This window comes from Bufo bufo, chromosome 7, assembly GCF_905171765.1.
Source record: "Bufo bufo chromosome 7, aBufBuf1.1, whole genome shotgun sequence".
NCBI lineage: Eukaryota > Metazoa > Chordata > Amphibia > Anura > Bufonidae > Bufo > Bufo bufo.
In genome coordinates this window covers 35,301,074-35,310,373 of record NC_053395.1, presented here as the reverse complement: position 1 = coordinate 35,310,373, position 9,300 = coordinate 35,301,074, and the positions used below count along the sequence as shown (strand labels likewise).

General features: G+C 46.6%; 1 protein-coding gene across 1 annotated transcript; it reads right to left on the bottom strand.

Annotated features, from left to right (window-relative positions):
- Positions 1–2,575: 2,575 nt before the first annotated feature.
- PSMG3 (proteasome assembly chaperone 3) lies at positions 2,576–6,741 on the bottom strand. The gene is made up of 3 exons (XM_040441203.1): positions 6,627–6,741; positions 4,629–4,860; positions 2,576–3,168 (listed from the first exon to the last, which is right to left on the bottom strand). The coding sequence occupies exons 2-3, from the start codon at positions 4,857–4,859 to the stop codon at positions 3,016–3,018; spliced, it is 384 nt and encodes a 127-aa protein (XP_040297137.1). The 5' UTR covers position 4,860; positions 6,627–6,741; the 3' UTR covers positions 2,576–3,015.
- Positions 6,742–9,300: the final 2,559 nt, after the last annotated feature.

Sequence of the window (9,300 nt, the reverse complement as noted above, 5' to 3'; positions counted from 1 at the left end):
GGCACACCTCAGCTTCAAAATTGCAATATCATGCCGAATGCACTGCCTATGCCCCTAGCACCCTCAGGAGAACATAGAGCTTCATACATATTCCAGCAAGCTAACCCGAGAATCGGCGCATGCGCTGCCAAGTATGGAGATCTAGCGATCACTAGTGGAGCTTGACGCTTCTAAAGATTTTCCAGCATGTTCCTTCTCTCAGGGAAGGGGATGAGCGGACGTTGATGAAGCTATGGTGTTGATGACGCGAAGGAAATTAACGACTACCCTTTGCTAGCTGGAGTGGCAGCCTTGTTGAGATAGGTACCGAGGAACAGACAGAGGTGCCCCTCTTGTAATGTACAGCAGGAGTACTAGTGACACCTGTAGCTACACCAACTGCTCAGGTGTTCCAGAATTTTAATATCGATGGCCCACCCTCAGGATAAGCTATCAATATCTGATCGACGGGGGTCTGACATCCCGCACCCCCACGGAACAGCTGTTCTTCTGTAGCCTGAAGTGAATGGCAGCAGCACTGCAGTAACCAGCAATGTTCACTACTACATAATGGACAGAGCTGTGTACGTCTGGTGCCGGAGCTACTCAGTAATGGGCGATTGGCACGGATGCGGGGAATCTGACCCTGGTGATCATATATAGAAGGACTACCTGAGGATAGTCCAGTAATATTAAAATACCCATTTAAGGTTTTCATAGTAGTGGTGTGTGACTTGAAAGTGGTTACAGATAACATCATTTATAGTTACGGACGCGGAGGCAGTACTACCTGTACCTATATCATCTACAGGGAGAGACAGGGAGGCAGTACTATCTGTACCTACATCATCTACAGGGAGAGACAGGGAGGCAGCACTATCTGTACCTACATCATCTACAGGGAGAGACAGGGAGGCAGTACTATCTGTGCCTACATCATCTACAGGGAGAGACAGGGAGGCAGTACTATCTGTGCCTTCATCATCTACAGGGAGAGACAGGGAGGCAGTACTATCTGCGCCTTCATCATCTACAGGGAGAGACAGGGAGGCAGTACTATCTGTACCTATATCATCTACAGGGAGAGACAGGGAGGCAGTACTATCTGTACCTACATCATCTACAGGGAGAGACAGGTAGGCAGTACTATCTGTACCTACATCATCTACAGGGAGAGACAGGGAGGCAGTACTATCTGTGCCTTCATCATTTATAGGGAGAGACAGGGAGGCAGTACTATCTGTGCCTTCATCATCTACAGGGAGAGACAGGGAGGCAGTACTATCTGTGCCTTCATCATCTACAGGGAGAGACAGGGAGGCAGTACTATCTGTGCCTTCATCATTTATAGGGAGAGACAGGGAGGCAGTACTATCTGTACCTACATCATCTAAAGGGAGAGACAGTACTATCTGTACCTACATCATCTACAGGGAGAGGCAGTACTATCTGTACCTACATAATTACATGGGAGACAGTACTATCTGTACCTACATCATCTACAGGGAGAGGCAGTACTATCTGTACCTACATAATTACATGGGAGACAGTACTATCTGTACCTACATCATTTACATGGGAGACAGTACTATCTGAATCTACATTTACATGGGGAGACAGTACGATCTGTACCTACATCATATCCAGGGAGAGACAGAGATGCAGTACTATCTGTACCTACATAATTTATCGGGAGAGATAAAGAAGAAATATTATCTTTGCATTCATCATTTGAAGGAATTGGGGGGCACAATACTACCTGCGGCTACATCATTTTCAGGGAAAAAGGGAGGAGGTGCTATCTGGGACATTATTACATTATTTAGGGAGTCCTAAATACCGATATATACCAGCATTTTTCATAGGCAAAGGAATGTACCGAAATCTAAGGGCAAAATCTGAGTACTTGTCATGCCCCCAACTATAATCAGAGGCAGGAAGCTCAATCAATTGTGGAATAGCTTGGTTCAACTTTTAAATGGAGAACATTCTGAAAAAAAAACCTCAAAATAATTGGTCCCCTCCCGTAATCTATTGTAACGCCCCAGAGTGCCGTTACTACCTCTGCGCCTCGGTACTGTCTTTATTGGTTAACCTAATGTCGTCTTATGTATTAATTTCCAGGTCTTGCAAAATGTGTATTCCTATTTCCATGCAACTGTTAATGTTTAAGTGTAATGTGCCTGGTTCACCAGCAGATGGCGGCAACAATGGCAGAGCTATTTTACCCAGAATGGAACCCTTCTTTCCATTCTAGCTCTCTCTAAGAGAGGGAGGGACTAGTTAGTGAGGGGTCAGCCTAGCTCACCCCCTGCCAAGGGAGGATGTGCAGCAGGAGCCCGTCCCTCCTGAACGAGCCATGCCTAGGACAGCTAGAGCTCAGCTGCATCTGAAGGCCAAAGCAAAGAGCCTCAGAGACCAGAAGTATAAACTTAGAGACAGACTACAAGAAAGAAGTTGCAACCTTCAGTTAAAGCTAAGTTATACAGCTATCCTGTTAGCACAGCAGAGCCTGAGAGCGACTGGTGTAGCAGAGAGGAGTTTGCCTGCCACAGTTAATGCCAACGCCTGCTGGAAACCAAGACAAAGTCTGTAAACCGTTTTGAGAAACGTTTATTCAAGTAAAGCGGTTATCAACTTCATCACAAAGACTGGACTCAATTTATTTCATCATCCCCTTCGTCAACTATTCTTTTTCCTGCTTTCGGAGGGCCACGCCTGGGGTTCCAGCGTATCCAGGTAGGAGCACCGTGACACGTGCAACACCATTAAGGGACATTTAGGCCACCCTATACCACTCTGGCATTCCTACACCTAGGTACCATCAATTACTACATCACTAAAAAGGGGCCTGTGCCCTTGTTGCTTCACTGCAACTGGCATCACGACAAATATGTACTTAAGAAACCCCAAGTATCAGTATCAAATATATATCATACAAAAGAATCAGTGCACACCATCCCCAATATACAGTCTGTACTAGTAGGCACAGGGAATGAGGTCTATCCAGCTCCATCCTCCAGGAATCTTCCCACGTCACCAGACCTGACAACTCTTTATCACTTCTTTCAGGGTCTTTATACAGTCCACGTTCTTGTCCTTCAGCGCCACAGCCAAGAGCACCGGCTTATTCTTGGACTCTTGGGACACAAAGCTCACTAGATTCTTTGCACAGACGTGAATGAAGGGCTGTGGAAACAAAGTGCAAGTCGAGGTGAGTCAGTATCTGCCCTGACAATATTTGGGTCTACAGAAATATCTGGTCAGGGTTCCTCCATGGAGGGAGAGTCCCTATGAAGTGTCCAGACAGTGACAGATACAGGACGTAAAGGAAGTCTAAACCGCTTATTTTCCGCTGCGTAATGTTTAGTGTAGGACACCAAGGGGGGGGGAGCATGACCAAAAACAATCCGTGTCATGCCCTGTCCTGCAAGTACATGAAGTTTGCCTGGAGTGTCCCTTTAAACTGTGCTTTCAGAAAACTTTTGATATGGACATATCAAAAGTTTTGATCGGTGGGGGTCTGAGCGCTGAGACCACCACTGATCTCTAGAACGAGGGGGAGAAGCATTCTCTCAGCACGTTCTCTCTCCTCGCTGCAGGACAGAAAGCGAGACTGACAGGAAGTCTATGGGAACATCTTGTGCAGGGAGAAGAAAGAGAGTGCGCTAAGCGAGCGCTTCTGTCCCCTCCTTCTGGAGATTGGTGGGGATCTCAGGGATCAGATCCCCACCGATCATATGTATAACATTTCAAAAAATTTCTGAAAGCACAGTAACCCTTTAAAAGGTATTTTCCAATCTACATACCATTGATGTTCCTCACCTTGACTGGTTCCAGCGCTAGAGAGCAGTCAAGGACACTGGCAATGACTGCATCCAGGTGCTAGGCAACTGGATGCCTTCTCCTCTCCTGGTCTAACTTCTATCTTCCGCTACGGCCCTGGTGCTTTAGGCCAAAGCTTTCTTGCTCGGTGGCATGACCCATCCTGACATGCGTTGCTTGTTTGTTTGAGGTTCATATATACCCATTCCTGTGAAATCTGATCCTGATCCAGGCCTTCCACTTAGGTACTGAGCATCCTATTGAGTTTTTCTTCTGGTACCTCTTTACCTACCTCTGGATCTAACCCTGGCTTTGCTCCTGTTTCACCCTCTGGTCTGTCATATCCTGGTGACAACCCATGGCTCTGTTCCGGAGTAGGCTATCTGTGCTACGTCCAAATTCAAGTACCCAGCTGAGAATATGCTACAACTGTATCCAGTGTAGACAATCCTATATGAGCGAAGTACATCAGCAGCATAGTCCTGATAGTTTCCTACAATGGATCAGCGCGGGTAGAAGCGTGTAAGCATATTAGGTGTCCTCAAGCAGAAAGTGTATCTTCTGAGAGCGTCTCACTCTGCCAACCAGACTCTACTCCGTACTAATGTGGATCAACAACTCTGAGACAGTGCCTTCTGCAGGTGTGGGGTCTCCGAGACATGTTTCAAAGCTCTTTAAAGGGTTAAATCAAGTTTAAGTATGAGATTTTCCTTTCACTGACAGTAAGCAGAGATCACGTAATGGTAAGAAACTGCTATTTATGGGGCTAAAGGTATGTACCTGTCAGAACCATAAGATTGCTTTCTCCAAACTTTTACCCTTACCTCGTCACATCCTAGGAGGACCTTGGTGGTCAGTGTGGGTTTCCCGAGGTCACCAGCCACCATGTTTGGAGTAACAGAGACCAATGTTCCCATCTTGCCATACTGTGTGACCACCACCAGGATGTGGTCAGTGAACGCGGTGCAGACCACCTGTGTGACTTCTCCATTGATGACCTCTTCTGCTTGCTTGGAGATGACAACCGGCTTTACAGCCGCAGCTGGTGTGTTCATTCTATGTCATGATGAGAGAGGAAGAAAAGACAAGTCGCTTCAGTTCTTTTTCGCCTCCTAAGAAGTGACATTATATGGCTTTAACCCCTTCTCGAAAAGCCATACAGCTATTTATGTTGGCGGTCAGGACTTTAAAGGCGGCGCCCTCTCCAATCTTTAAAGTGCCGACATAAATAGCTGTTTCATACAGCAGGCACCCGCGGCTAATGTCCACGACTGGCGGTAATGCCGATCGTGGACATTTAACACTTTGCGCGTTTCTGGGTGTGCTCCGTTAGCAGCAGCCCCTGTTCTCCTGTGTGACAGAAGGCTGCTGCACAGTAATTTCTATGGAGCCCTGCCTGTGGAGAAAATGCAATGCAAAGATTGCTTATTATAGTTTCCTATGGGAACTATATAAAAAAAAAAAAAGTAAAAATAACAAAAAGTTTTTATAAATATTTTTTTTTTTCAAATAATATTTTTTTTTTAATCACCCCCTATATATAAAAATACATATTCTAAGGGCACAGACTATTTTGTTTACAATAACGGAAGCTTCCGCCCGGCAGTGTGTTCGGTGACATTACCGGCTCAGATGGGCGTGCTTTAGCGCTGCCCTAGCCGTTTTACTGGCTAGGGCAGCGCTAAAGCCCGCCGATCAGTGTCGGTGACGTCACCGGGCTTCCTGGCAGCCCCATGGAGAGCCCGGTACGTCACCGGAACTCTTGAAAATGCCTTTGCCCACAAGAGAGAGCAAAGCACTGGTGTCACCCTCCCGCCTTTGGCCACTCATGTGACTACTGAGGCCAGCGATCGGCTGCTTCGGCGATGCGGTTTGCATAGGATGTTACCTCTGCTGGGGAGGACTGAAGCGCGGTGCAAAAAGGGTGACAAATCTCTTAGGCTACTTTCACACTTGCGGCAGTGTGATCCGGCGGGCAGTTCCGTCGTCGGAAATGCCCGCCGGATCCGCATGTGACTGAAATGCATTGCAAGAACGGATCCGTCTCTCTGCTTGTCAGGCGGACAGACGGATCCGTCTTGTTTCTTTTTTTCACATTTTTATTGGTCTGCGCATGCGGATCCGTAACTAATACATTCCTATGGGGGAAAAATGCCGGATCCGGCATTCCAGCAAGTCTTCAGTTTTTTTCGCCGGAGATGAAACCGTAGCATGCTGCGGTTTTATCTTTTGCCTGATCAGTCAAAATGACTGAACTGAAGACGTCCTGATGCATCCTGAACGGATTACTCTCCATTCAGAATGCATGGGGATAAAACTGATCAGTTATTTTCCGGTATAGAGCCCCTAGGACGGAACTCAGTGCCGGAAAAGAAAACAGCTAGTGTGAATGTACCCTTATTTTATCAAATTTACTGTTGCTGCGTTTTTGTTTTTTTTTATTTGACATGGACAACCCCTTTAAGCAGCAAGGGCCTCACTTCAGCCACCAGGTCCTGGAAGCAATTGCAACCTGTGCAACCCATATTAAAAGACCACTGGCCCTTTAAATACTCCATATGTTTCATCAGAATACTATCCCCAATGAACATCCATTATAGACATCATAATAAAGCAATTTCCAAAAAGTGCACCCTGTGAGGGGACGGCTATGTAAGAAAGCTTTATATACAGCAAAGCCAGTACAGAATGCCCATGAACTGGGCTCCACTTCCCAGCACACCCTGCCACCTATGCCAGAGCATGCTGGGACATGTAGTTTCTTTGCAGCCCGTCGACGTGTAAGGTAAACACTGGCACCGGGCACACTGTGGTCAGCTCACCTCCAGCTCCTCCTCCTCCTCGACACTTCCCAGCTCCCGGACACAAGGCTTCCTTCACTCAGCCTCACACGCCAATCACTTCAGCAAATATGGCCGACGAACTACGAATCCCAGGAACGCTTGCGGCGAAATCTTCAACTTTCAATAGCTTTATTGAAACGTAACAGAAGGAACATCTTTCAATGTGGTAGAGAAGCCATAAGAAACGTCGCAGCGCCACCTAGTGGAGATTGTAGGAAATACGTGGTGCTTTAAAATTCTTACTTTGTGTGAATGATTTGATATCATTTGTATTTCTCCTCAAAACTAGTGCAAGGGCTGGGGGGAAGTGGCACTTTTTAGGGGGAACTGTGGCTAGCAACTTTTGGGGGAACTGTTGTTAACACTGTTTCGGGGGGCACCGTGGTTGGTTGGCATCGTGGATCTGCAAAACAGATACCACCCATTTCTTTTTTTTTTTAAACTCCTGTAGAAATGTCCTATCACAAAAGGGGTCATATGCATGATCCCTAAAGGGGACCTCCGAGAGGATCTAGATGTGTTTAAAATGAGTGACCACTAAAAGGGCTTGAATTTCAGTCTAGAAGCTGTAGTCACAGGTGATATTTCCTTATACCTGGTCATCTGGGTTCCATGGTGGCTTCTGTCTCATAAAGACGCCCCCCGTCCATCTACTCTGTTAGGGCAGAGGGATATAATAGAGGGAATCTTGATATGTGACGGTGTGACCCCCATCTATGTGGAGTGGGTGTCCTTTCCCAGGGGGCATGTCCTTTCTGCTGCAGCTCTCTCCCTATCATGGCTTATGGAGGGTGTCCTTTCAGCTGCATATGTGTCACGCTTCGGAGGAAATCAGGCCTGAGAACTAGAGAAGAAAGATGGACACCTCCTAGTGAAAACCCTAAACAAAATCCTGACTGACCCCAAAGGTAGGTGAGTTCATACGCAGGAATACCTAGAGTCCTATCTAGCTCTATAGGACCCTGGTACTAATGGCAGGGACGAGATTACCTGTTCCTCCAAAAGGAAGGACGAACAGGAGTCTCCTTCAGGCCTAATACAAACAATAGGGAAATGCAACACACAGAACCCAAACAAAATACAAAAGGGAAAGGAAAGACTTAACTTCAAAGGGGGCTATGGAAGCACCAGGAACTCAGCTGAGATCCAACCACCAACTATCCACAGGTCCAACAGATGCTATAAACCGCACAGCATTGTGGGAGAAGCAACAATAAATAAGGAAGGTTAAATGACCCTAATAGCAACACCTGAGACAAGGGGTATGGTCATTACCAGAAACAACACAGACGTCTATTGATCCACAAGGAAACCTGTCAGATCAAACCACGTCTTGCCAGTCTCACAGATCTTCTGCCACTCACTGTCGCCGGGACGTCCGTGACAATATGTCTCCCTCTTACATCTCAGGGTTGTGTCCTTTGTGCTAGAGTTCTCTCCCTATCACAGCTCAGTGGCGTATGCTTTCTGCTGCAGCTCTCTCCCACTCACAGCTCAGGGGAATTTCCTTTTGGTTGCAGCTCTCTCTCCCTGTCACAAATCAGGGGCGTGCCCTTTCTGCTGCAGCTCTCTCTATCACAGCTTAGGGGGTATATGCTTTCTTCTGCAGCTCTTTCCCTAGCACAGGTCAGGAGGTGTGTCTTTTCTGCTGCAGCTCTCTCCCTGTCACAGCTCTCTCTTTCTGTAACTGTCTCAGCTTCTTTTAATAGTAGATCCAGTTGGTGGCCGTTTAAAAGAGGAAACTGAGCATGTGCGACCACCTCAGCAATGTTACTGAGATGGACAGAGAAACAAAGAAAAGAACAAACAGCAGGTGGCGCTATGCAGATACATTTTATTGAATAACTCAGTGGCTATACAAATTTTTTAAAGACATGCAATTACAAACGTATTCAGATCCAGGTGCTGGTTTGGAAAATGCACAGTATTATTTGTGGGACAACTCCTTTAAGAGCAGTACCCTCTTGGGAGGGCCTAGGTGTCCCATATATTACATGGTGGGCTATTCATTTAAAAGGCTGGCTAAAAAATGAAGCATTTTTTTCTAATAGTTTTATATCCTACCGTTTGTGTATACAGCTCCTCTGCGGATATGAGTGTCTCCATGGTCACAGGTGCAAATAAGCCTGTGTCACCTGATCCTGCAGTCCCCTTCACCGATCCTCTACTCCTTATTAACCTATGGAATGTATGTAAGGGGCAGCTGAGAGATCAGACTACACACAGGGGTGCTCTGTAGTCTGTTTCCATGGAGACAATATTGCTTCATCCGTCTTACCTTGGACCGTGCCTGGTTGAATAAGCGGACAACGCCTTTATAGGTGTGCCTGGAAGACTAGTGTACCCTGCAGGTATCGGGAGGACTATCCTCATGGCTGCACACTACATTGGTGTGACGCCGAACACTGACGGTGTGTCTGGATGTCAATTAATATTTTATCCTGTACAATTGTCTGGTGGCACAAAGAAAATCAATAGGTCAGGGCGAGGTCAGTAAGTGAATCGCAGAGCAAGAAACCGCCGGCATTATACGAAAATAACCTGTCACTGATACTTGACCCATTTCCCAAGCGATGCCCAGTGTGACCTGAGAGAACACACAGCACAGTGGAAGAGGCCGATACTTAAAGGGGTCTTCCAAGATTTTTTTATT

Coding starts and splice junctions, on each gene's coding strand:
- PSMG3 (XM_040441203.1), bottom strand. CDS start 4,859: ATGAACACACCAGCTGCGGCTGTAAAGCCGGTTGTCATCTCCAAGCAA. Junction 3,169..4,628: donor TCCTCCTAGGATGTGACGAG/GTAAGGGTAAAA, acceptor TTGTTTCCACAG/CCCTTCATTCACGTCTGTGC.